The sequence below is a fragment of the Lonchura striata genome, chromosome 9 (assembly GCF_046129695.1).
Source record: "Lonchura striata isolate bLonStr1 chromosome 9, bLonStr1.mat, whole genome shotgun sequence".
In the NCBI taxonomy this organism is placed as follows: domain Eukaryota; kingdom Metazoa; phylum Chordata; class Aves; order Passeriformes; family Estrildidae; genus Lonchura; species Lonchura striata.
The window spans coordinates 45,959-73,563 of record NC_134611.1 but is presented as its reverse complement, the minus strand read 5'-3'; the positions used below and the strand labels follow the sequence as shown (position 1 = coordinate 73,563).

At 43.7% G+C, this 27,605-nt stretch overlaps 1 protein-coding gene across 2 annotated transcripts in view; it reads right to left on the bottom strand.

The window, feature by feature from the left end:
• NOTCH2 (notch receptor 2) overlaps positions 1 to 27,605 on the bottom strand; it is an 83,261-nt gene that overhangs the window by 11,304 nt on the left and 44,352 nt on the right. Inside the window, exons 11-27 of one of the 2 annotated variants that reach the window (XM_021545971.3) lie at positions 24,329 to 24,562; positions 23,714 to 23,824; positions 21,873 to 22,065; positions 20,245 to 20,390; positions 19,623 to 19,742; positions 19,360 to 19,512; positions 16,324 to 16,552; positions 13,153 to 13,354; positions 10,516 to 10,669; positions 9,383 to 9,567; positions 8,417 to 8,549; positions 5,616 to 5,861; positions 3,596 to 3,708; positions 2,536 to 3,065; positions 1,451 to 1,798; positions 1,059 to 1,201; positions 70 to 280 (exon numbers count right to left, since the gene is read on the bottom strand). In XM_021545971.3, coding sequence (XP_021401646.2) covers positions 70 to 280; positions 1,059 to 1,201; positions 1,451 to 1,798; positions 2,536 to 3,065; positions 3,596 to 3,708; positions 5,616 to 5,861; positions 8,417 to 8,549; positions 9,383 to 9,567; positions 10,516 to 10,669; positions 13,153 to 13,354; positions 16,324 to 16,552; positions 19,360 to 19,512; positions 19,623 to 19,742; positions 20,245 to 20,390; positions 21,873 to 22,065; positions 23,714 to 23,824; positions 24,329 to 24,562 — 3,451 coding nt within the window. Of the gene's footprint in view, positions 1 to 69; positions 281 to 1,058; positions 1,202 to 1,450; positions 1,799 to 2,535; positions 3,066 to 3,595; positions 3,709 to 5,615; positions 5,862 to 8,416; positions 8,550 to 9,382; positions 9,568 to 10,515; positions 10,670 to 13,152; positions 13,355 to 16,323; positions 16,553 to 19,359; positions 19,513 to 19,622; positions 19,743 to 20,244; positions 20,391 to 21,872; positions 22,066 to 23,713; positions 23,825 to 24,328; positions 24,563 to 25,443; positions 25,761 to 27,605 lie in introns of those variants that run through there. The other variant, XR_004148593.2, reaches the window with a different exon arrangement.

Genomic DNA, 27,605 nt, shown 5'->3' with positions numbered 1-27,605 from the left:
TTCAGCCACATTCTCAAAATCCTCAAGCCACTAATAGACACAATGTCAGTGGCCTAAATGCAAACTTACTTGAGTCCAACAGCATCCTCCCCTACGGGCTCTCTGCGTTTGTGGTTACTGGGATCCCTGCGCAGGATGAAGCCCTCTGGGAGCCACAGAGAGCCGTGCTTGCGCTTGCGCTTGGCCATCATCACACCCAGGAGAAGGATCAGCAGGATGATCAAAGCTGCCACGGCAAGCAGGTAAAGCAGCTGGGTCTTTGGTGGTAACAAGGGCTCACCTAAAAATTCCAGTTAAAACACAGTGTGATTAACAAAGTGGAGACAACAATCTTCAACCTACAGACTCTCTTTTCTCAGCACAGTCCTTCCCACAGGGAACATATTGTCTCTACAGAGTTTAGGCTCCACTGAGACTGCTGTAAGTACGTATCACTTCTTTTTGACTAGCCTTGGTCTGGTTTCTCCAAGTATTTTTTAGAGTACATGGCTCCTGAATCAAAGTTCTTGCTCCTTCCTCCAGCCACACTCACTTGGCATAGAGAGAGCTGATCTACATGAAGGTACAAGAATGACCCAACTAGGAAAAGCAATAATGCCAGCCTATATCAGGTTTGCAGCTGAGCCTCAGACTGAGGGAGATGGAGCAGAAAACAAAGAGATGACATATTGCTAGAGGAGAAAACATCTGGTAGTCTGGAGTGAGGAATGCCTTCCAGCCTTTCTCTCTAAATGGAACCTTTTCCATTGAGTTCATGGCTTAAAGCACATGAATGGTTTTAGCGTGGAGATCACCACTGCAGTGCTGTAGCATGAGAGATTACTGATTCTACAAGTATTAAAGTGACTAAATAAATGTCCTGCCTTACTAACCAGACATCCCCTCTATGAACTTCGCACAAACATACTCCTATAACTGGGGACAAACAAGTTGCCTCCCAAAAACCATACTGAACAGTAAGACACAAGAGGATGATGATCAAGAATCTGAGTATTTTGCAGGCCCAAGTTTGATGACTGCCTCCCTCAATAAGCAATTTCTCCTCTTCAATTACTCACTTTGGACAGACACAAACGGATAGGGCAACATGCCCTTGATGGCCTGAGCAGCTAAGAGAGCTGCAGCAGCTTCTGTGTTGTGAAAGCATTGCTCCGAGTCCTCTGCACACTGGCGGTTGTCGATCTCCAGGAACACCTTGGTGCTGCAGAGACACCGTAAGGGGGCACAGCAGTCAGTGACAGAAACTTATGCCAAAGCAGTAGGTCAAACTGCAGCAGCATTTTACATTAATCTTTCTACCCCAATGCCGAACTGGGCAGTTGCAATAGCGTTGCATTTTCCCATTTTAAAAAACAGCCTACAGCCCTAGGAAGTTTAGAAAGCCCCACACAACTACAAGCAAGAGGTACCAGCACAACCAGGCCAGAGGGAGACAGAAGGATCCACTCACCCAATGACCTCTTGCTCCAGCTCTCTGTGCTTGCGAACCACCACGAGCGACCGACGGCTCCGCGCTGCCGATTTCTCCCCATAGTAGGGAAACACCATGGGGTTTCCCTGGGAGTCCAGCTTAATCCTCAGATTGGTGTGCAGGAGCGTTCCCAGGGTGCGCAGGAAGCTGCGGACGTCCCCCAGCAGCTCGTCGGGGGGCATCAGGACCACGATGATCAGGGTGCCCTCTGCCAGCTTCTCGGCCTTGTCGCCGGCGCAGTCCAGGCCGTCCCAGCCGCACTCCTCGCTGTTGCAGCCCTGGTCGCAGCGCCCGTCTGCGTAGTGATCTGCACAGTACTTGTCGTACCTGGAGCAGGGAGAGGCTTGTGGGCAGCACGCGGCACCGGCATGCTCTGCACAGCACACCTGCACTCTAGGGGCCCGGGTCTTACACTCCTCAGCATCATTTGAAGTAAGACAACACCCACAATCAGCGTATCAGGAGAAGAAATACAACCCAGCTTATCCTGTAAGCTTGCAGCCTGAGAGGGTGAAAATAGGAAGTACAGCACACCCCAAGAACCCATTATTTAATTCTGGTAACAGCGTAAGAGAACTGCTTACTCTGTTGACTAAGATACTAACACCTCTTGCCTCACCGAGGCAGAATCATCACTGCACAGCTGTAGCATTTGTCAAAAAAAACTGAAGAGAAAGAAGTGCCACTACAAAAAAGCTAGAAAACATGTTCAGAGGCAGCAAACAGCTGGGATTAAAATACAAGTATTTCTGGTATGGAACAAAATTCAGGATAGCAGGCAGCACACTTAAAACCTAGTACAAGGCAAAATGCCTCCTATTTACATTTCCAGGGAAAGCAGGGCACATCCGTCAAGCAGATTAACACATTACCATTGCTCAGGTTATTGACTTAGCGCACAGCACTCAAATTCCAAATATAGACAAGAAGTACACAAAGCAGCAGAAACTGCTGGATGCCGAACTTTCAGCAAGGATAGCAAGAGAAACAATGGGAGAGAAGGGAGCAACAGGCAGGAGCTATGTTAGTCACACAGAGAAAATGTTCTCAGCGTCGAGCCTTACTTGCATGTCCTGCTATTTTGCTGACACTCAAAGTTGTCGAACAGGCACTCGGGTGTGTTGCAGAACTCGTCACACTGTCCATTGAAAAGCATCCAGCAGGGCAGGGAGGAGGAGCAGTTGGCCCAAGGATCCTCCACTGTCAGGGAGCAGTCGCCTCCATCCCACTGGCACGCATGGGTGTTACAGTCTTCATCACAATAGCCATCCCTGGCTTTTTCTGCACACTGGGAATGCAGGCATCTTCGAGGCTCCGGGCTGAAAGTTACGGGCTGCTCACAGTGGCTGCCCTGGGTGTGAACAGGGCACTGGCAGTAATAGTAAGGAGGCTGAGAATGAGGGTGGCAGCTGCCCCCATTCTGGCAGGGGGCACTGGCACAGCCTGGGTGTGTCTGGCATTCCTCTCCCACAGACAGCTTGGGGCAATAGCACCGTGGACCAGAAGACGTTTGGATGCACTGCTCCCCCTTCTTGCATTTCACTTGTCCACAAGTGCTGTGGCTGCTGAACTCACATTTTGCTCCAGAATAACCCTGTGGGATGGAAAAGAAGGCAACACAATCAGTGTTGCAAACATAATCTTCAACACTCTGAGGGTTGGAGGCAAGGTGACATGTGCAAATCCTTTCTCCCCTGTAACTCTTCTAGCCTCACTGTAGGAGCCATGACTTTCCAGACCTAACCTCATGGATAAACTAGGAAATCACAAGGCTCTGTTACGTTTTGAAAACAGCCTAGAAGAGCCCCAAACAAGGGGCAGCATGCAACAAGCACAGAAAACACCAGACTGAAAAAAAAAAAAGTTAATTTAATTAAGTTAATGTAATTTAATGGTAGATTTAAGACTAAAGCCAGCTGTGATACTAGAAGACTGTACTTGTTTGGGGTAGCATCAGGCAGCATCACTCTCCTGGGGCAGCTGGAAGCCCTGGGTTTCCCCGCTGAGCAGGTAAACTAAGGGATGTTGGCAAAGAGTGTCCAGCCTTCACCTGCAGTGGAGCAGTGAGAGCCTAGCAGAGGGCTCTGGAGCTGGGCAGGAGTGCAGTGAGCACAGGGTGCTTACCGGGGGGCACTGGCAGATGAAGCCATCGGGCATGTTGCTGGCCACAGCGCAGGTGCCGCCGTTCTGGCACGGCCTCCGGGGACACACGTCGATGACACTCTCACAGTGCCGGCCTGGGACGGAGCACAGCGAGAGAGAGCAGAGAAACGTGTGTGTGATCACTCCAAAAACCATCAGCACACAAAGCACTCCTGTGAATAACCAGCCAGCTGAGCACTCCTTTTGGAGGGAGCATCCCTTTGGAAAAGGGGTGGTGTCCACACGGCTGCCTAAGCAGTAAAGAGGAAGGCACAGCCCCAGAATCCACGAGGTGCATTTGGATACAGCTGACCATGTCTACCTCCTCAAGAACACACGCAACACAGCACAAAGACAGAATGTGTTGTTGTCATCAGCAAGTCAGCCAGGCACACAGGCTAAAAGTGATGTACCACACCAGTTTGGGGGTTCCTAAGACTTCTTTAATTTTTGGAAGATGCTCAATGAGTCCAATGGCAAATCACACTTTAACATGAAGGAACAACCCTCAGGACCAGAGTGAACAGGAGAGTCTCCTCACACTGATCAGCCAGACAGAGATCTTACTGCACTCACATGCTTTGCAGCAACTCCCAGAGTCAAGCTGACCAAACTTCTAAAAGTTGGGGATGATCTCAGCATGACTTGGACCCCCTAGGAAAATATTAATAGAAGTCTCCAGACATGTGCAGCCGAGACTTTGCAGACAGGAGCAGACAGGGCAGGATGGCCCACAGAGTTCTGGCATCCCACCAGCCACAGACCACAGCAAAGCCACCCTGTCTCCTCCCAGGCAGAAGGGTCAGTGGGGAATGTGCAGAAGACAGACAGCTAGAGGAGGAAGCATGTTCCCCCTGTGTGCCTAACATTTCCAGACAGACTTCATGTCTGAGACACAGCAACTCTCTCTGCTCCTCCTGGGGTGCAGCAGGCCTGCACTCCCCACAGCACAAGATCCAGCAACCCTTCCATGAGGGTCAGAATCCACATGAGGCATAATTCATAAAAGCAACCTTAACAGACAGGCTTAAAATGAACCCATCTGGTGGCCTGCACCAGTGTCCCACCAGCTCCACTTCCCTCATACATCACTCTTTCAGGAACTTCTTTTGGCAGGGTAAGTAATGCGTTCAAAAGCTACTACATGAATTCTTCAAACATATATCTTTGTCATTTCTTTGCATCTGAAACTCACAAATTTAGTGGAAAATCATAGCATCTTTAAATTTTAAGAAGAGGAGTAAAAACTGCTGGTAAAGCATGCAGGAAAAGTGAAATGTTTTCATGGAGGAAAACTGAATGCATAAAAAATTAAACTGACAGGGAAAATGGAAAGCTGAAAGTTCAGACACATCTGGAGACTATTAGACCAAACTTAAGCCCAGTGGGAGGCAGAAAGCAGAATAGCAGCAATACTAACAAAGAGGAGGTCTAGAGAGAGTGAGACATAAGTCTGCACAGTGTGATTTCTTGCAAAGTTGTGATTCAAAGTTGGATTGTGGAAGGATCACCAAGCTAGGAATGTAGAGCCTGTCTATGCATAGAATACTCCATCCTGACCATGTAACTAATTCAAGGAGGAAAGGCAGCAAGGAATAGAAAAATAGGCCAAAAGCGAATTATGATACCATGACACTGATTTATAAAGAAAATACACATGGCTGCTTTGCAAAAGGAGAAGTCACAGATAAGCTGACACATGAACTGTTACACTTTCAGTATTAGAAATGTGAAATTATGAAGGCAAAAAAAGTACCACAAGGAAAGAGAAGTCCTGGAAACCAAATGTCTCAGGAGATTCCTTCATCTGAGACAGCTCTGGAAGCCAAATTTCTTAGAAGTTTAGAAAGAAAGACTGGTTAAAAAAATTGAAACATATTGTAGAGAAACAATCAGACGTTGTGAAGAGAAGCGGGTAGATAACAGCACTGCCAGGAAGGGACAGAACCACCAATTCTCAAGATACTGCCATGAAATCGGAAGCATGTTTATGACTACTCACCAGTGAAAGCACTACGGCAGATGCACCTGTAATCATTTGTCAGCTGGACACAGTCCAGGCTCCCTCGAGGGTTGCAGGGGTTGGAGAGGCACTCGTTGATGTCCCCCTCGCAGCGCTCTCCTGCGAAGCCCTGGGGGCAGAGGCAGCTGTAGCCCCCGATCTGGTCAATGCACTGGCCCCCGTTGAAGCAGCGCGGAGCTCCCGACTCCGAGGCGCAGTCATCCACGTTCTCCTCACAGAAGCGGCCTGCAGCACAGCAAACAGGGACAGCTTGGGGACACAGTGCTGTGGCTGCCTTTCCTTAACTTTGCCTTAACTTTGAGCTTTCATATTTTCCAGATTCTGTACCGCATTACTGCGTAACTCTGAACTTCATATAAAGTGGTAGCAAGTTCTCCTCACAGCTCAGTCACACAAAACAATCCTTTTTCCAGCCCCAGAACCAAGGACACATTGCAGCTTCAGGCCCAAAAAGTGCAGAGAACTGAGGAGAGCAGACTGAGAGGATGGGACTGCATAATGTAGAGCTGGAATTGGACAATTAACCCCAATATGGAAATGGACCAAAACTTATAAAAGTGTGAAAACTTGTGACTTGGGGTCCATCTTGGGTGTAGCCATGGCCAGGCTCTTGTACCGCCCAAGGTGTATCCTTTGAATGTCTTTTAATAAATCCCTACTTTATTCCTTTAACTCTGCCCAGCCTCTGTTCCAGGGAGCCTCTCAAGGCATCACCTGCACTGCTCATCAAGTTTTAGGGCCATGTCACACACAGTCCCTGAAATAAGCAGATAAAGATCCCAGTTTACCACATTCCACACTCTCTGCAGACAGCCAGCTTCAGAGCAGGCTCAGGGTACATGTGTTTTACATCCAGGCTGTCCTCAATGCTAGGCTGTCCTGGTATTTGGCAGCTTTCATACTTGACTTAATTTAAGGGCATAATTAAAAACAAAAAACCAAACTAAGCCCAGAAAAGATGCACTTGATTTAGCCCTGAGACTACGCAGAGCCTGGGAGCCCTGCACTGGCCTTGACAGGCCACAAGCTGCCACCAGGCTACCCTGGAACTGGGCAAAGAGCATTAAAATAAGCAACAGCAAACCAACAAAAAAAACAGCTGTGCTAAAACACTGATTCCTCCAGTCTGGCTTCTGGGGACTTACAGCAAACCCCCACCAGCAGCCAGGGAGGGCAATTTCTTCTCCTGCCTGTGAGATTTCTTTTCAAGGGACAGGGTCTGGTGGCGGTTCTGCTTTCACTGCACAAGGACAGAGAGGGGAAGCTGAGCAAGTTTATTGCTGTTGTTCCAACCAGAGCAAGTAAAATCCTTCACCTAAATATGAAGGATGCTTATACTGGCATCAGTAAAGTACTAATTACAAACTGGGCCAGGGACAAAAGCTATGTTTTACCATCCTAAATAATTGTATCAAGTCTCCTCCAATTCCTTTCATTAAAAAAAAAAAAAACCAAAAAAACCAAAAAAACCAAAAAAAACAAAAACAAAACAAAAAAAAAAACCCCAAAAAAAACCAAAAAAAAAAACCCAGTCCCATCCAGAAAGTAATTCATCTCAACAAAGAAACACTGAAGGATTAAAAGCAGTACACCCAGAACCTCTCAAAGGATGGTGGGGGATTTAGTGGAATACAGAAATTCTGGCAATGCAGATAACTGGTAACTAAATACACTCTTCGATGTACAGACCTAAAAAGCAGGTTTGTTTCTGCTTTTGTTTTATTGCACGTTTTTTCCTTTTTATTTTAATTTAAAAATAATATTAAGAACAATACATGAAGAATTGGCAGTGAAATGATTTAAAATGAAGTAAACACTTATCCAGGGTGGGGAGATGTGCTGAGAGCCACATTAGAGTGAATGAACTGGTGATATGCATAGGCAAGAGGAAAATATATTATTTTATAATTTAAATTTACTTTATGAAACAAGAATTTAGTTATATCTGACATCTGAATATTTTGCAAACATTGAGATGACACACTTCAGAAAGAAAAAGTTCAGAGCAGTGTAAATTTTTTAACTGACTTGAGAAATCACCTTAAAAAAGAACATAAAGTGAGAAAGCATTTACTGATGCATTAAAATGTTAAATTCTGAATATTTTCAAAGGTAGAAGCCAGGTTCATAGGTAAGATATAAAAGGGAAGGCTAGGTTTTAAGAAACCTGACAATAAACAGGCTGTGGAATCATGCCTACTGAAAACTAGTGATATAAACTGTGGACTACTTTTCTTTTTCTTTTTCAACTTTTTTTTCCCTAAGGAGCTTTTAATCAAAGAGCTCAAATATGTTGAAATAGTTTAGGGTAGCCTAGAGTCACTCAACTTCTTTTCCACTAAAGACTCCAGGACAGAGGACAAGGAAGGGCCATAATTTAAGCAAGTATAGGACATTGGAAGTTATGCAAGAACTAAGAAAACTTCTTACTTATTTCATAGCACCTCAGCCAAAAAGAAACCTTGGATTTACTGTATCAAAACAGATAGGTTTGGGAGAGACCTTAACAGCAGTCTCATGCATCCACATTGCCAAAGATGGCTCATACATTCTCAAGGGACACTGCCACGACCTATTCCTTTAAAAGAAAAAAAATTAAAAGGGAGGAAAAAAAGCAGCATTTATTTTTAAAGAGAAACTATGTGTCCCAAGGGATTCTGTGTACTTTGGGAACATTCTTCAAAGAACAGAATGCATTCCCTTTAAACTGTCTCGTGAAACCAGCAGTCAGAGAGGAAAATTCCCTCTTGTAACATTCACTTAATTGCTGAGCTTCCTACCCCGAGTTCCTGGTGGGCAGGAGCACTTGAAGTGATTGACCAGGTCGATGCAGGTGCCGCCATTCTGGCAGGGCTGGAACTGGCACTCATCCACCTCGTACTCACAGTTGACACCCTGGTATCCAGCCACACACTGCCAGCACAGAAAGAAGTGTCAGTGGTCTTCCAGCAGATACATCAGAAGACATCTCAGAAAGCTATCACCCACAGAGGAGCCCTCAGCAGGGCAGCTTAGGACAGCCTTTGTAGCTGAACAACTGCAAGTGATTTCAAGGGCTGCACAGACAGCAGCTTAATCACACACCTCAACCTGTGACACATAACAGGGCACTGAAAATTTGAATTCAAGTGATCAGATTGCTGCAAAACAGAGACGATCAAATCCTGATACCCTCCAGCACTGAAACTGGCTTAGACGTTTTGGCTTAAGGTTTAGATAAAACTCATCCTTTCCCTCTGGACATGGGCTTCCAAGGTGTTCTACCATTCCAAAAAGCTTAGGGAGGCTGTTATGCAACAATCTCATGACCTACACTGCTCTCTGCATCAGCATTAGGAAACAGAAAGCAGTGGAAGGCATTTCCCACCCTGGGAGGCAAGGGATACTTTGCCCATCCAACAGGGAAAATACAATATTCCTTTAACACAATTTACAGATATTTTAATATAAACCACACCTCAGGCAAAAAGCCTTTCCAGATAAGAATGCCCTCTCCAATGACACAAAGAATCCAATGCTCATCAACCACAGCTCCTTCCATCCACACCTCTTAATTCATTCTTAAAACCTTTCAGGAGCACTTTTTTTTGCTACAGCCAAATTAAAAATTCCTTCCAGGTGCAGGCTGCTTTTATCCCCTATGTGAAGGTACTTTGCCACTTGCAGGTGTTTCTGACTTCCTCCGGTGCCTTTGTTTCACTGTGCCCTGAGTATTCACCCCTCTCCCCAGCAAATGCCCGGCCTACCTCGCACTGGTATCCGCCCAGGTGGTCCCGGCAGGTGGCTCCGTTCTGGCAGGGGCTGGAGTCGCACTCATCCAGCTGCACCTCGCAGTAGCTGCCCGTGTAACCCACCTGGCACTGGCAGTGGTGGGTGTTGCCCACGTTGAGGCAGTGACCCGAGTGCTGGCACAGCTGGTCCACAGGGACTCCTGCAGCAGAGTTAAATCAAGTGAGCAAACACGTACAAGGCGCTTGCTGCCAGTGCTGGTAGCTCACACAGGAATGGATATGGGTAGGCTCAACAAGTTGAAAAGTTGCAACTTGAAAATTGAGAAGTTACTCCTTAAATTACGATGGATCAAAACCAAAATTGGCTGCCAAACAAAGTCACTGCTCTGTCCTCTTTGGATCACTGTATTTGTACAAAGTATTTGTACTGCTGTGTTACTTTAGCACTGGCTGGTGAATAAGTTTCTGAAATACTACTGCTGCTCTACAAAGGATCAGTGTTTGTAACTAGAATGTCCCCAAAAAGTATGGGAGCTTGACACCTTTCTCCTTTAATGCTGAATCTGCTTGTCTGGATTTCCGGGACAAAAGAGGCATGACAGTGTCCATCCGCCTGAGCTACAAGCCATATTGCCAAACAAAATTCACTTAAAAAACAAATTTTTTACATATACATCATCTGAAGTAGAAAATTACTACTTTAAGGGGCCATGGTACAACCTATAAGGCTAAATAATGCTCACAGATAACAGTATTCTCTGCAAAAATACTTATCATGAGTTCCAAGATGCCTTTCTTGTAGAAGGACATGTTTTAAACCTGGCCTGCCTGGGGTTTAGCAGAATCCTGAGGTTTAGCCTGCCTGGGGTTTAGCATAAAGAGCTGATGCATTTTCCAAAAGGGCAGTCCATGTAAAACAGTACTACTGAACCCCTGAGGCCTCATATAATATTTCATTTTTCCTTTCTGATATTTTTGTGATGGGGAGAATTGAGGAAGTCTTGACTCCCAAAGACACCCTCGGCAGAGAGTGTTTTTACTTGAGAAGTGACCGCCTAGAGGCAAAGCTCTTGGGGCTGTGCACAGGTGCAGGGGGGAAGGAGATGCCTGAGCACAGCGATGCTGAAGCACAGAGGATGCTGATTTACCTCTCTGTGAAGCTGCCACCTGGCAGGAGACGTTGGGCACGTCGCAGTAGGCGCCGGTCCAGCCGGGCGGGCACACACACCGAGTCTGGGCCAGAGTCTGCACACACGTGCCTCTGTTCTTACAGGGAGACTTGCTGCACAGATCCACGAGAGACTGCAGAGCAAACAGCCCACATGAAACATGGCAAATGCAGGAGAAACAGCACTCAGAGAACAAGTTCAAGACTCAAGGAATAGAAGCTCTGTGATACAGGTTCCCTGTGGCACTTGAAAGAGCAGGACAGTCCTGCCCAAGCTAAGCCAGGTACTTTACTGACAGTCTCTGTCACATGCCTGGGGAAAGTGTAAGTGTACAGAGCAATAAACCCCAGTTGGCAGCAGGATATTTCAAAATCCTCACAGCTCACCATGAAGTTGGATCTTTGACTGGCTCAGTTGGAGAAAATTGAGTTTTATCTCAGATTAGCTTTCTAGTTCCATGTTAGCAGGAGGCTTCCAGCTATTCTCCCCAATTCCCCCCATCTTCACTGCTTTCTGAGGATGACAGATGTGTTCCATATTTTGATCTTTTTTATCATTACCTCACCATACCTCCTTTTGGCCCCACTTGCTGCACTGTGGTCCGTCTGCCTTTTTGTGTCTTCCAAGATTCAACTGAAACCCCACAACAGTTTTATGAACTGAGGATGGGCCAAAGTATATTGCTTTTCTTGATTCCTCATATAGAAACAAAGAGTCTAAAACTCAGTCAATCATCATACGAAAGTGAAGACACAAAATAACTGATGTAATATAAACCAGCCACTAACCATAATTTCCTTTTTAAGCATTTAATCTTCAAATTAATACAGCTATTTGATTGATTTCAAGCTGGCTTGAGGAAGGGTGAGGTTTTTAAAGTGAGTAGCACTGAATTTTGGCTGTAAAATGCAATTTCAATTGCAGAAAGTTCTGCTTTTCAGATGCAAACTCTCCTCACAAAGATTAAAGTAAAAAAAAAATCTGTGCTTTCACAGGCAACCAAAAGGAAACTTGGAATTAAGTTTTATCACATGTAGTTGAGCGTGAGGAAAAAACACCAAGCCTCTTGCCTCTGCATTTGTAATGAGTAGCTGACTGTTTTACATGCAAATTCTAAAACTTATGAATCGTTGTCTGATTTTGTGCTGCTTATTTAGCTTTGCTAATTAGGTCAAGCCAGTTTACCACTAAGACAAGAACTACAGTGTAGCTGTAATCTATAAATCTCCCCAAAACAGCTTTGAGTAGTACTTATCTAAATTTAGAAAGTTCTGGTTCCTTGTATAAAATGGGTAATACATTACAATCAAGCTTCTCTGAACATAAAGCAGACCTTCTGAGAATGCACAGCATTTAATTTGGGGAAAGGAACATTAATCCTTTTCTCCAGTAAAAACAAAGCAAACATAACAGAAGAGGAACTACTGAACTTCACAGTACTTCACGATCACTCTCAATGCTAATTCTCCCAATAAGGTTTAAGTGGTGTGCCCAGCATGCATAATCAGGGCAGCAGAGGGGTGCTTTTTTCTATCACTTCATTACTTTGCATTCACTTCCTCCATTAGCAATACCTAGAAGCAGACCTGACAATTTAATGTCTAGCAACATACTTCTGATAAAGCACCTCCACCACTGCCATTGAAATGCTTCTTTCGAACACTCACTGCTTTACAAAGACATGCTGGCATGAAAGAGAGCTGCAAAATTCTTATAAAATTGTACTGTTTTCCAGCAATTCCACCTCTTTTTTTTTTTTTTTTTAAATGGCAGCACTCAAGACTGCTGGTAAAGGAAGCCAATACAGAGTTTACCATTTCAAAAGCAAAAATAGTCTCATATCATTCTTGCTGTTTTGATAAGAACAGAATCAAAAAGAATTCTGATCTGAAAAACATCGTTCTGTTTCCACTGTACCATGCCAAGTCAGAGTTTTTAATAGGCACTAGTCAGTCATTTACAGTATACAGGGTTTGCAGCTCCTGTGGAAAACTGGAAACTGCCTGAATTTAAGTGAGCGAGTAGGCTGGAGATTTTTATTGGGGTTGTGAATATGACAAGCACGTCATTTACCGCCTCAAAACATTTTCTGGCTTTTCAAAAAAAAAAAAATTTACTATCAACCCTGATTAAAATTTACTTTCCTGTAAAAAATGAACCAGTTAAATCTAACTCCTGCTAATCAGACTGATATTCTGGTTTTATTTTGTGCTTGTTTGCTGGTTTGTTTGTTGTTTCTTTTTTTTTTTTTTTTTTAATACAGGACTGTCTTCAATCAGGACAATTTTATGCTTTGAATTAAATGGAGCCATTTTCCAGGGTAACAGCTGGTTTTCATTTTAGAAAACTAATCTAGAAAGTTCCAGTGACACCTGCGCTCATAAATAAGTACTTTGCTCCTCCTTGCATATAGACAGGGGATAGAACTAGACCATCTCTAAGGTGTCTTCCAGCCCTGCTATGTTTTCCAGTTTTGAACAGGGGCACCTAATGGGCCAACCAGCCCTCACCAGGACTGAAGGAAGAAGAGCTCAGCCATGTTTGGCACCTCACACCTCTCCTGTGTCACTCTGCTGCTGGACAGCTCAAACAACAACGCCACAACAAGTCACCAACCTTGCAGTTCTTGCCAGTGTAGCCCAAGGGACATATACACCTGTATGTGCCCAGGCTGTCCACGCAGGTGCCCCTGTTGAGGCAGGGATGGGAGTCACACTCGTTGATTTCTGTCAGGCAGAAGGGTCCCGTGAAGCCCAGGGGGCACTGGCAGGTGAAGGAATTGATTCCATCCACACAAGTGCCTCCATTGAAACAGGAGCTGCAAGGGAGGAGGAAGAACGGTAAGCTGAGACAAAATGCAATTAGCTCACGGACAAAAGGGAACATAAACATGAAATAAGAGAGAAAAGCAGATAACAGGATTCTTTGACCACTGCTAACTTCTGGCTGAAGAAATATCAATCAGAAAACATCAATCCTAGGGAATTCCAGCTCACCCTCCGGCTCACTTTTACCTCAGCAGAAGAAGAAAGTAAAGCAGGGTTTTAACAAGTCATTATGATGGATGCAACTAATTTAACGAAACATGTCCAGATCCAATGTGACCACAAACACTACCTCCTGTGGCTTGCTCAAACTGATACATTTTATTACAAATTACAACTGTATTACAAATTATGAGAAACAAAACAATTTGCCTTTTTTTTTTAAATCTTCAAAGGAATCAGGGGTATGGTTTCTCAAGGAAAAAGTTCATACAACATGCAAAACACAAGCACATTCTTCACTGAAATTAAGTGAAAGTATTGGTATTGCTAAATCCCTTCCTTTTCTTCTCATGAGAATCTTAAGTCCTGATTTGTAAAATTACTCATACATGCCCTGGCAGAATTCAGATCAAAGGAACTATCCCCCTCCCCCCCAGTCTTCTGATCATAAGAAATTCTGCCAGATTAGGTGTCCTAGGGAGAAGGCACTGGGAAAATTTGGAGAATTGATGTGTCATGCAAAATTGACTCAGTTTTCCTTGTAAAGGAACTCCTGCCCCTCTGAGAATAATGCTAGATCAGACTTGAGATAATCAGTTTGATAAAGTACACAAACCAAATTCATGCCTGCTCTCTGCTTTGTGCCTGTCAAGGGTATTTCCACGAGAGGAGCCCCTGACTCACCTCCCTGAAGTCACAATGCAGGGAAGCAAGTTTGAAATATTGAAATTCCGACTGCGATTACGGTAGAGATGTCAACATTAACCTACTTATCAAACATTAAACTGCTCATCGGGGAAGTTCCTCTGTCTTGGGGGCTGAATTCTGTTTTAGAGGGAGAGCAAACTGCCATTTCCACTTATGGCAAGGCAGGGAAGACAGAGGAACTGCCAATCACCTGGTGTGTTTCACTGAAACCAGGTACCAAAAGGAGAGGGCACTCTCTCACAGGCAGCTTCTCACACAACACACGGAAGAACCATTTGACCCAAATTCAAATTAGCCAACCACCACAGTGCTCTTAAGCACAGTAATTTTGGTTGAGAAGGTGTGACTGGTTTAGCTTGGCAGAGCGTTGAAAATTGCTACATCCTTAATTCATACCTGCAAGACTGGTTCCTGTCCTGACTGATAACAAAAACAAAAACAGGATGAACCTCAAGGAAGAGCCAGGAGTTCTGCTAAAACACCCAGCATACTTCACAACTGTTGTGCAAATTAAACACACCCTCATCAGTGACACAATCCTGCTCTTAAGAAAAAGATATTGAAATACCTCCTTCTCAAATGCAATTTTATAAAAGGTAGGAAAGATCTTTTCTATTTGTGCAGAAAATACTTGAGAAAACCAAGAGCTTTGCATAACTTGTCTCTGGTAACTCAACTAGAACAAAGTACTTAATTATTTTTTAACCATTGCAAGTTTTAAAGAAATTGTTAGAATTTTTTCCCATTTGAGAATCTAAAGTTACATCAATCCTAACAAAGCTTAAAATAAATATGCAGGCAGATGATGGAATCATATGTTTAACTCTCAAAGAGCTCTTAAAACTACTGCATGAACCATTTATATTAGGACCAGCTGTTGAGCATTTTAACTCAGTTCCACACCTCCCTCTTTAGAACGATCTCAGGTTTTATCTCGACACTGCTAAACCACATCCAATTTTTTTCTGTGAGCATTAAAATCATCTCTGATGATTAAATCTTTCCAATGCAGAATTTAGTGGATTTAGTGTTTCTCCTGGTTTCTTCTTCATACTATTTGTTGTCAACAATTCAGGATTAATTTATTTTTGCTGCTTTTCTAAGTTGGCCATTGTTTCAATTTTTTGCAGCTTTTGTATTTCTCAACAGAGTAATCATTCATAACCAATTATATCCCCCTCCCCTATGTGACAGTGAATTATTCTATGAATTATTTATATTTCAATAAGCTAGCATCCCTGTTTTAACTTTTGTTAAACACTGTCATATTCATCCTTGTTATGTGTAGTAGATATAATTCACGCCATTTCTAATATGATTTATGTGATATTGATTATCTGTTAGCGTGTACACGTTTGTATTAGGATTCTCCCCACCCTCGCAGGAATATTGGAAACTGATTTACAAGTAAGAAGGTGCGGCTCCCCAGGAGATGGGGATGGGCCATGTCTGGGGAGATACGGAACCCCAGGCGCTGATCATCGCCTGAACGACCCGAGATGGATCTCATGGAAATCCTCAGACAGATCCATGTGAATGCAGCGTTCCCAAATTCCTGTAAATTTCATCAAGGGATTCAACAAACTCTGGACACTGAATTGTTCTCCCTCATCACCAAAAAAAGAGAATCTTATTAACATATGGACTCTGAATAGAAGAAAAGACTGATTGCTGAAGTCTTGGCCTCAGGTGGAATTTTCCCCATAAAAACCGCTTGTGCCAGGATGGAGGTGTGTGGGCACAGAGGAAAACCTCTGCTGAGGCTGACTCCTTGTTGCACACCCAGTGCCGACCCCGGGCTCAGCTCTGTTCTTTCCTTGTGGCTGGCTAGATAGAATTTGATTGCAAAATAAATATCTTATTTTTTCATATTAATTTGGCTGGACAAATTTTCATTTATAACATCCTGTAATGGAACTGCTGGAAGAACGTTAGAAGAAACCGAGGACCAGGCAACTGCGTTTCAGCTAAGCCAGCTTTCCATGCAAGAGCCACAAGTACGCCTGTGACAAATGGCAGGAAAGGAGAACTGGCCTGGTTAGAAGCTGCTCCTGGCTGGAGGGCAGGAGAGCAGCGAGTGAAGGTGCCTCACCTGTCGGTGCACTCGTCGACGTTGCTCTCGCAGTTGGTTCCCTGGAAGCCCGGCGGGCACTTGCAGGTGTAGCTGTTGACGTAGTGGGTGCAGGTGCCCCCGTTCCTGCAGGGCTCGCTCAGACACTCGTTGGTGTCTGTCTGACATTTATCCCCGTGAAAGCCGGGCAGGCAGATGCACGAGAAGGAGTCGATCCCATCCACGCACGAGGCTCCGTTCTGGCAGGGATCTAGGAAGCAGAAGCACCACAGCCAGTGTTAAAATGGGTGACAGTGAAGGGCCAGGCCTAGAGCAGCCATTTCTACAGAAAAAAAAGGCATCACACAGCCCAGAGTGGGACAGAGCACTGACAGGTTTTTCTCAGCCTCCTTATGGAACAGGTAGTTGCAAAGCATTATCAATTAGAAACTTACAGGGAGGTGTGGATCAAGGCCAACCTTCAGGGCCTAAAGGTTTCTCTGCTGGAATTTGCTCAACCAAAACCAAAGCCTCTCGGTTTAAAATTCAAATACTGCTTTTGTGACAGATGCCTACTGATACAAGAAGAACAGAGCAGCAACTGTTTCTTCTTCCTTACCAAGTTTTATTCATTAGAGAACTCGGCACATTCTCCCTTTTCCAGATTCTGCTGAACACAAGAGAGAACTTGTGTGCTTAATTTTCAGCATGAAAGCAGTCCAGTCAAATCAAATGTGTATGTGTACATTAGCACATATATGAGCACTTATGCATTACTGAGCACTCGACATTTTTCCCAACATCACAGACTGGTTAGGGAAAGGCTGGCAGAGAAGCTCAAAAACTCCTACACCACCATGGATTCTCCTCAATCACTGCATTTTCTTTGTCCTTGCCATGATCTTGCTACTTGCATACCACTGTTTTTTGGTCTAAGTCACCTCCTACTACTGTATTCCTTCTGCTTCCACAAGTACCAATCTGCCTGAAAGATTTCTACCGTTCACTAATTTCTTCCTGCTTTTCTCCTTCCACATTTGGATTTAAGACCCACATTCCTGAAGCCAGATTCCTTTTCTACTCTGCATTCCACAGAGCAAAAGCCTAATATATGAAGGCAGAGAGGGAAACTGGGAGGGGGGAGGAAAAAGGGAGAAAGCAAGGGGGTTGAAAAATCGGTTACCAAGCCTTTTTTTGGATTTAGGACTACCTTTAAGTACTACTAAAATATGAACTTGAAAATGCAAATAGACTCCACCAAAAATTTGCAGTTTATCCTAAGCTAATTCTTTTTACTGGGAAATGAAGAAAAGAAATGTGAAAGGTAATTAAAACTCATTTATTGACTGAGAAATATGCTCACATGTAAAGAATTTGTATTATGAGACACACCTGCATCCATTTAAAGGTCATTTGACTACTGCAGAGAAAAAGCACATTCAAAGCAAGACCCCTGGCAGCTATGAAATGTTGTGTCTGTGGCAGTCAGCCATGTATGAGTGAAGCCAAAAGCTGTGCATTAATTCTCTGTGCCACACATTTACTGACAGAAGGAGACTCGGGTATCAACTTTTCAATAAGTTCCTGTTGTTGGAGGGTTTGTTTGCTTCATAGATTAAAGACATTTGGCTCAAGGCATGGAAGGTTTTTGTTATGCTAAATGAAATCAGCTGTGGCAGTAATGTGAAATGCTTCTTCAGCCTCATGGGTGTGCTGCCTAACACAACACAGGGTGAATCCCACAGCTCTCAGAACACTTAGGAGGAGGGAGAGAGATGTCCCAGCTGTTCCAGAGGGAAAGATGAACACTTGGAGAACTTTTTTATCTTCAAGCACCCACACAAAAACTAACAGGATAGGCAATGATTTTCTTGGCTTCAGTATGCAAAGCTCTGGGTCACAGCACCGTGACACTTTTTGTACTGTACCTGTCTGCTCAGAAAGAAAGAATTAAAAGCTCAGGCTGAGTCAGACACCTCAGAAGTTCTTTGAGTGCTGCTTTGAGGGCTCCCACAGTAACTTTTCCTAACAGACTTCTTTGGATCCTTCTCTACAGCAGTCATGAATTTACTTTTTTTTTTCCAATGCAAAACAGAATCTGCTAAGTTCATGCCTAAAGTCTTCAAAACTCCATTTTGGTTTTAAGCTGATAGCAAAAAACAGGGGATTGGGTTTTTTTTGTTTTGTTTTCTTTTGTTTTTGTTGGTTTTGGTTTTTTTTTTTGGGGGGGGGGTGGTTGGTTTGGGTTTTTCTGTTCATCTGGTTGGGTTTTTTTAAAGACCTGGCCAATTTAAGAATTACAGCTTTGTGAACTCCTCCAAGATTTGATAAGGCACTTTTCAAATAGTAACAGATGAACTTTTAAACATGAGACATTTCTCAGGAGACTCTGATTTTATCTGATGATGATATAGAATATTCCCAGTAAGAAAAAGAAGCTACTATGCATTTGGTTTCCCTTATAAACAGCAGTGTCAAAGACAGGAAATTAATACTTGTTTTCTTGCAATTTGAGCTGTTCCAGTACTCATCAGTGTATGGGCTACCCTCCTGCAACTGATACCTATTCCAGAACAGAGGGCCTTCCTGCTGCTTAATTTGTTTTCAAATATGGATTAACTGGAACTGCAACAGGACCCACTCTTCCCAGAATATTAATGTCAGACAGACATTTCAAGAAGGACTGCTATACCCCAGATTCCCACCACACCTCAATCAAACTCAGTGTTGAAATACAGGTAAGCCCTGCAGTGGCACTTTAACTTGATGGATTAAAATTTCAGGCAAATACAATTTTGCATTTAACAGTGCTTCTTATTGAAGTATGTAAACTCTAATAGCCTTTTCAAGTTAAGTATCTGGGAACAACAGCTGCCATCAGTTAGGACACGATGGTCCATTTCTAGCAGCTGAACACAATGGATTTTGACTGCCTCAAACATTACAAAACTGAAGTTTGGGATTTTTTTTCCTTTTGGCAAGGGATCATAAAAGACCTTTAGGAATCTGTCAATCATCAGTCAGCAAATTTATTTTTGGGAAAGACTGGAAAACACTGAGCAAAGTGCTGATACCCACTTGACAGGCAGTCATCAATGTTGCTGTCACAGTCCCCTCCGGTGAAGCCAGGCCGGCACTCGCACAGGTAACTGCCCTGGATGTTGTGGCACAGGGCATGGTTCTTGCAGGGCTTGGAGAGACACTCATCAATATCCACCGTGCATCTTTCCCCTGAAAGGTGCAGAGTCCAAGGGTGAGACCCCTCCCAAAGCAATGGCCAGGAGGCTGAGTGCCAGCTCTGCTCAGCACTGAAAGCACAACACGGTCTCCATCCACCTTACCTTCCCAGCCAGGGGCACATTGGCAGGTGTAGCCTTCAGAGTCAGGAGATTCTTGGCAGATTCCCGAGTTCTCACAAGGATTAGGGGAACAAGGAGAAACCACCACCTGGCAGTTCACACCTGGAGAACAGAATGGGAAAAAGCAGAAGAATGTGCTGCTAAGAGCTTGCTGCTTCTTGGAAGAATGAACAAAGAGGTTGTAACTCACATGATTATCCCACACTGCAGTGGACAGCACTGCCACATTTTGAAAAATCTCAGCAGAAGGAAAAGGAGAGCAGAGCACTCCTCATGGGCTCAGTGTAGAAGCAGCCATGGTCATTTTGAGTTTAATGCCCCTCCAATTTCCAGGGCATTTATGTAAATTTCATCATTTACAAAGAAAATTAAGCTAACCTTCCAATAGGACATTTTTTAATGATTCCAATCAAGGCTTAGACAAGCCTTTGCCAAATATTCTATTACTGTATCATGTCTACAGGAACTGGCTAATTTAATCTCATACAGCCATGGCATTTCCCATCTTGATTACTATTTCCACAAAGTTTAATCAAAAGAAATTACTCTAAAGGTGGAACGAAGTAAAAAGGGAAAAGATAACAATTTTTTTCTGAATTCTCACCTTTGAATCCCTTTCTACAGGTACATCTGTATCCATTCAACAGATCCTCACAAGTTCCTCCATTCTGGCATGGGTTTGATTTACATTCATTCCCTTCTGTTGAACAGTAATCTCCTATCCAGCCTGGGTCGCAGACACACTTGTACCTTGAAAGGCAAAACAGCAGTAATTTTAGGGCATTTTGAAGTAACTCCTCCACCAGTTTTTCCTGTCGATTAGTTTTGTAGAGAAAACCAGAAGAAATCTCTTGAGAAGAGCCCTAAGTTACTTTAGATTGCTTACCACAGCTGTATAGTTTTGAAAATACTGAAAATAAACCCTCCCTTAAAACCACACTTCCCTCATTACAGTTTTCACAAAGTGTTCAGTCAACCAGCAATGTTTCTGCTTTGATAAGACCATCTCAACATATTCAAACAAAGACAGAAACAAAACAAAAAAAAAAAATTAGAAAAAAAAGAAGTGGAGCGGAACAATAGGTTCCAAAGATAACCAGACTGATTTAATACCGAATAGTGGTTTCAAATGAAAACAGCTGGCTGGGAGCAGGAGCAATCTTCTCCATCATGTTTCAAAATCTGAAGTAGAGCAACACCCCACCCACATGACGTAGAAGTAAGGACTTGGGGAATCAGCCTGGACTCAGGTCACACAGCACACACAGGCCTCTGTCCCTGCCCTGCAAACACTGCTTCTTTTACCTGGCACAGCGTGAGGTGTACCTGGGTGTAAATGCAAAGTGACAGATGACAGACAAGATGAACAAAAATCTGTTCTCCAAGCTTTCAAGGAGGCTGAGTTAGCATTATAGACAGCTTTCCGGCCAGCTCCAGGGAAAGTGCTGCATCCTGCCCTACAGAGCTACCTGCAGCAAAAAATCACTTCCCTACCCAAATGCTGACAACACTTCCCAGGATGCAGCACATATTTCGGAGGCTGTATAATTGAGAACTTTCACACACAAAACATCCCTAGACTTACCATTACCAAAAAGAAGTCTAATTTAGGGCTCCTGAAATCAGCACTTGGTCTTCCTGGATGGGAAGATTCAGAAGCAACTACTGCCATCAAAAGACCCAGAAAGAATTTTCCTTTCTTTTCTCAGACATGCAACAATATGAATAAAGCTGACAAAATCTCAGCAGTGGACAAAGTGTCCCAGGTGAAATATCCATCCCTGGAGCAAAAGTTGTCAGCCTGTTCCTTGATCCGGTGCTTGGTTAGGAAGAACAGCACTAGCCAATAAAGACAGTCCTCACGCTCAATGCTTCAGGTTTCGATGGAATAGATTACTGCTGCTCCCCAAAGATTTAATTTGGAACCATTTACTTATTTTAATTGCATTCACTCAAGTCATTAGAATCACCAAACCCTCCCTCTAGATGGTGACAGTACACCCTGCACTACTTGCCCGTGCAAAACCAGCCAACAACACAAGACAGGAAAGAAAAACCTGTGTTGAAACACCAGCTGGTGAATGAAGGTCTGCACCTTACTGTGATTATGTCAGAGGCATCAGATAAATCGGGATCCCAGTCTGAGAAACTAGAGAAAAATCGGGAGCTGGAAGTCTGGACAGAGCAAGACAATAATGCAGAAGGCAGCAGGTAGGTTTACAGAGTCCTTACCCAGTGGCAATGTGTGTGCAGTTGCCATGCACACAGGGGTTGCTGAGGCAGCCATCAGCCTGGGACTGGCAGTGGGGGTGGTGGAAACCCTCGGGGCACACACACCGAAAGCCGTTCACCTCGTTGATACACGTGCCGCCGTTGTGGCAGGGGCTGGACGTGCACTCGTCGATGTCCGCATTACAGCGGGGGCCTAGAGGGAAAAATCAACACTTCCTGAGCAGCATTTCTTAAAAGAGTGCTTGCTTTGCACGTCTGCAAGAGCACACACTGAGACACAGCTTGGGGAAGCCAAGGCAGCAGCATGGAGCTCACATGCCTCCGTGCTTTAACTCAAGCCAAGAGAAGCATTTCTGAGAGATGCAGCACTTTACTGTGCCTGGAAAACAGCACTTACACTCGGCAAGTATTTACAAACCATTCCAGAATCTCCACTAAAATCACTGGTTAATATTGATTAGGAAAACAAAAACCACTCAGCTGTATCATGCTTGCAACAAACCTCTTGAGTTCCACTTGCCGTAGCCCTGCTCCTCTGCTTTGAAGTACCTACCCTTTGAACAACCAATAGTGCCCAAATGTCTGCAGTAAATACAGTTCTTGTGGTTTATTGCGCAAAAGGGGCTCTAAAAACACCGTTTCCTGTTTTGCCTGCCTCTGATTACGACTGCAAGATCCTTGAAGTAGTGACCAAAAGGACTTGTGAGGCTGGAAAGCTAAACAGAGTGAATGATGCAGTAAGCTGAAAGCATTTTTAACAGAAGGAAATGACAAAGTAACAAGACCCCATGCAAGCCAGCTCCTTAAAGACTGGAATATGCCAATTCATCACAATACTGAATTATTTTAACAGTGTAACAGTAAGAGATCCAGCAGGATAACAAATATGGAATGCCAGCAACCTAGGACAGTGGTAGGCACGAGTGATCGGCATCATCCCTCATCTTATTCTGGGGACTAGAGAGTACCACCATGCCAGACCCATAGGAAGGAAGGCAGGAGCATCAGGAGTTTAGAAAGACACCAAGAGAAAAGCACACGACACATGAAACATTCTGATACTCTAAAGCATTTCAGATCTACTCTAACTAGAATAATTCAGTAATAAACAGTAACAAACATGATGAAAAAGCCATAATAAACAGTACCAACTGCCTCACAATGATTATTTTGTATTACCCTACGTGGCTCAAAACATAAATGCCCTTGTAAACAGTGGTGAGATGTGCTTTAGTCATCAGAAATAGTCTGATGTTGGCTCAGAATTCTAAACATGGATCCAGAGGTGTCTAACCACTTCTTTTTTCAGCCCTACTTTGACTGTACCAGAAAAATTTTGTAGCTTAAAAAGAAAACAGAACAGACCATGCTATGACAGAGAAGTACTGAAAAAATCAGATTTGTCTGAAGACTTCAGAGTGGGAAGCAACTCAAGAGAACACCAAGATAATGCTCTGATTTCACAGAAATAGAAATACTGTTCATGGTCAAAGCTCAAGGCAGTGTCTGATCAAACACCTCTCCATACTGTCCACAGTCTCTCTGTCCCTGGAAAGAGGCTGTAAATAATAAACGAAAGTCACGTGGGCTTATTTGTTATAAACCCAAGAACCATGAATTGGACTTAATTACCTAACAAGAATGGCATTTCACAGCACAGATTGGGCCATTCTTCTGTTTGGTAGAACTGGCTGCAGTGTAAAATGCTAAGATCCAAAGATTAGAAGGATTTACTGAGACACCAGCTGAATCCCTCGCAGTCAGTATGCAAGGAACACTTCCCTGGCTACTCAGATAACTATCTTCAAAACAATTCAGAGCCCTTGGGTAGCTGACTTTACCTGTGAATCCAGGTTTGCAGGCGCAGTTGTAGCGATTAATGCCATCAATACAGTCCCCATGAATGCACGGGTTACTGGCACAGTCGTCAAAGTTATTCTCACAGTTTACTCCTGGATTAAAAAAAAAAAAAGAAAAAAAAAAAAGGAGTTAGAGGAATATGGAGGGTAAATCTTACAAAGAAGGCAACAAAACTATTCTCCCAAAATAGCCAAATTAAGAATCCCACCTGCTTTGAAGTCACACTGGGGACAACCTAAACAAGTGATTATGCAGAAGAACTGCAACACCAAGGAATGTCACCCAAGTCACTTTATGCTGACTGAACATGACCCTGAACTTGTGTTAATTTAAACCAAAGAATAAACATTTTGAACACTATGCCTAATTTTTCTGCAGGCCTGATTTTTTTTGGAGTAAAGAGGATGCAAATTCTCCCAAGATCAGTTGCAGCACCAGTGAGGGTTAGGCAAGCCACACAAACACACCAAAGTTCAGCATGGAAAAACAATGTGAAAATGATACTCTCAACTTAGCACACACCAGAGCACACTTAAGAAATAATTCCATGCTTGAATTCTGCTCGAATCCAAGCCTTCCACTTGTGTTTTCCATACCTGAGGTGCCCAGCAAGCAGTTGCACTGGTAGCCATTGACCAGGTCGATGCAGCGCCCTTGATGTAGGCAAGGGTTGCTGTGGCACTCGTCGATCTGCTCGCTGCATATGGCACCCATGTAGCCAGGGTTGCAGATGCATGTGTATGAATCAATGCCATCCTGGCATTCCCCGTGGTGGCAGGGATCGGGATCACAGTTGTTGATGTTCTCCTCGCACAGAAGGCCAGTAAAACCTGAGGAAAAACCATGAGTAAGGAAGGAGTTCACTGGTAGGATGCTGCAGCGAATATAATGCAGGTATAGAAAGAATTGTATCAAGAATCAGTGAAGTGGCAGAGAACACAAAGGGTAACTGGGCACCTCAGCTGTATTTCCAGCCCTGGAACACAACACTCCCCACTGTTCACAGCATTACAGAACAGCATCATGCATGGAGAACCCTGGCACTGGAAGTGGTCACCTTCAGGTTATTTGGAATAGTAGCCATGAGAGGAAACATGTAAATCTCCATCAGAAATATTTACTTGCATCAGTATAAACTGTCTGGAGGCACAGTCCTGCCATCATTTCCTCTACACAGTAACAGGGGGACAGAGTTGGGCTGACCTTGTTAGAATAAGAATTTACTGCAAAGACGTTGCTGAAACCTTCCCAAGGGAACTCCCTTGGCTCATGTCAAAGCTTCTGCAGCTCTGCTTATTAGAAAATTTCTTGCCTCCTTCACTGGGAAACTTTTCAGTAACTGCAATCAAGCACCAACTGCAAACTTATTGAAGGCTGCATGCAACCTCTTGGTTAGGAGCAATGAAACAAGCAGCAATTTGGCCTGTTTCATTCTGCTTCAGCTGGGAAACATCCTGAGCAACTGAGAGGGAAAAAGGGCTAGAGGGCTCAGGAAACTAAGAGCAGCAAACAAGTCCCTGGAGCAGAGCTTTATAAGACTGGGACAATTTCAAATAAATGGTTTTCAGAGCTGAGGTTTTGGAGCAACAGCTCACGCTGCCTTCCAGCAGCTGAAGATCAGGAAGGCAGAACTTGAAATTTCAAGACACCAACTGGAGACTGATACAAACCGAGCTGCAGGGAATTTCAACAGCTGAAGAGTGGTTCTCACCTGAGTATTATAAGTGGATAAGAGGCTCCCCATTTTTCATACAGGTTTGTGGTTATTTCTGTGGTCAAACATACCAGGTGACGGCTAACATTTCCAAGTTCTGCGAACGTATGCTTGGATGAATGGGTGTGGAAGTGGGTGGGGAGAGGGAAGGGAAGCTAGTTAGAGAGATGGATATAAAAAGATGTTAGGGAAGGAGAGAAAACAAACTGATAAGGGGATAAATGGTGGCAGAGGGGAGAAAAAAAAGAGGGCAGAGACAAACAAAAGAGGAAAGACCTGAAACAACCCAAGAAAAGAAAAGCCATGATCTACCACTGGGAAGGAGAAGTGGAATAATGCCAGAAGGGAAAGAAAAGACAAAAAGCAAGCAGTAAATAGAGCTATCTGTACAGCATTTGGCCAAATATTTTGCAGTTTTCAATCACGTGGGCAGCCGGCGATTACCATTCAGGGAACAACACATCACTCAGACCATGAGATTAGCAGAGCAAGAACAAACTCAAACATTACTGCCCAGTAACTGACCTGCCCCCAGGAAGAATTCCACATTTCAGTCTTACAGAAGGTTGTCAATATTAAATACAATACTTAGCACACGTTCATTCAACAGTCATTACGTTGCCTGCTGCTGCAGCTCAGCTGAGCCACTTAGAGATCAGGAATATTTCTGGATCTCTTAACTGAACATACCTCACCAAAACATAATTTCTCTCTTTGCCAACAAGAGTTAGACTAGGAAAAAAACATCTGAATATAGAATATGAAAATCCTTCAGACAGGGTGGCAAACAGCCCTAATACAGAGTCCCTCTTCCATTTTCAGTCAAATATTTAACCAAGGATTTTACTAAGAACTGCTGCTTCAGTAACATGCATTTGGTTGCTTTCAGCCTGAAAATGCTTCATTATATCATTTGCCTTCATGGAAGCAATTGCCTTCCCTCCTCAGGTGGGATACCTGGAATTTCTGTAATGAGATGGTTTTATGCAGTTTTAGTGCCAAATTCAGAACTTGCTTTTCAAGGCACAGCTCTCCACCTTGTCCTCCTCTACACTACCCAAACCCATCTCAGGCCAGGCCTGTGATAAGCTCTGCAGTCTCAGAGAATGAAAGCAACCAGAACACACACCAGCTTCAGAAAGACTAAAATAGTTTCCAAGTTTGGAGACGATTTGAGCTTTTCCTTCTTTTTGCAAGTGCCTGCTTAGTTTGTCACATGAAGTAGTCAAAAAGAAAATTCTGACCACAGTAATTATTCCTCTCCTGGTCAGAACTACTGAATTCTCCTTCTTCCAACAAATTCAAAGCCTCTTCAGGAACTTTGAGAATGGTGGAGACCATGTGTGAGGACAACCAAGCTATTTTTAGGCTAATCACTGCTACATTCTGTGCAGTGAAGCCAAATCTGCCTTAATAATTTGATCATTGGAATGATTCAAAACAAAAGTTGCACAGAAATCTAACCAACCTCACTGCACATTACTGGGACTAAGACAGCTCCAGGAATTGTTCAGCTTCTTCCCTAATGGAAGAGCTAAAGCCAAGGCATGAATCTGTATCATGAGCAGTGTATCAGCCACCATTAACTGAAAGCAACCAAGTGTAGCTCCTTACTGAGAATTAGAATGCAACAGCTCTGAACTCTGACCAGATGTAAAAATGAAGATAAAAACATATCTACATCACCCCTGGAGGTCTGAAAATAAGAAAATCCTATAATTAAACCTGACGCATCTGAATATGTAATTCACCAGGCATTAATAAAACCACCTGAGTTCTGGCCACAGCTCTGCCAAAATTTGTGTGGTACCTGACAAATCATTTCAAATAACTTCTACTCAAATTTTGAGTGGAATTTCTTCTATGACTGTTACTGCATTTCAGTCTTAGCCTTTTGACATAGAATTGCCTGATGCAACAGAAATCAGAATGCACAGTAGCACTGCTCTGCCCATGTCTTGTTTTTCAAGTGCACACAATATAATCTGACTTGGAAGAGAGGGGGGTAAATCACAGGTAGGAGCCTTCACACTGATGTTTTCCCATATGTGGATGTCATAGCTGTCATCTTCTGGGAAGTAAAAGATGGTGCTGAAAGAGGGAAGCCAGGATTCCCATCAACTGTGAACTTAACTGCCACAAGTGAAAGACTTTCTCTA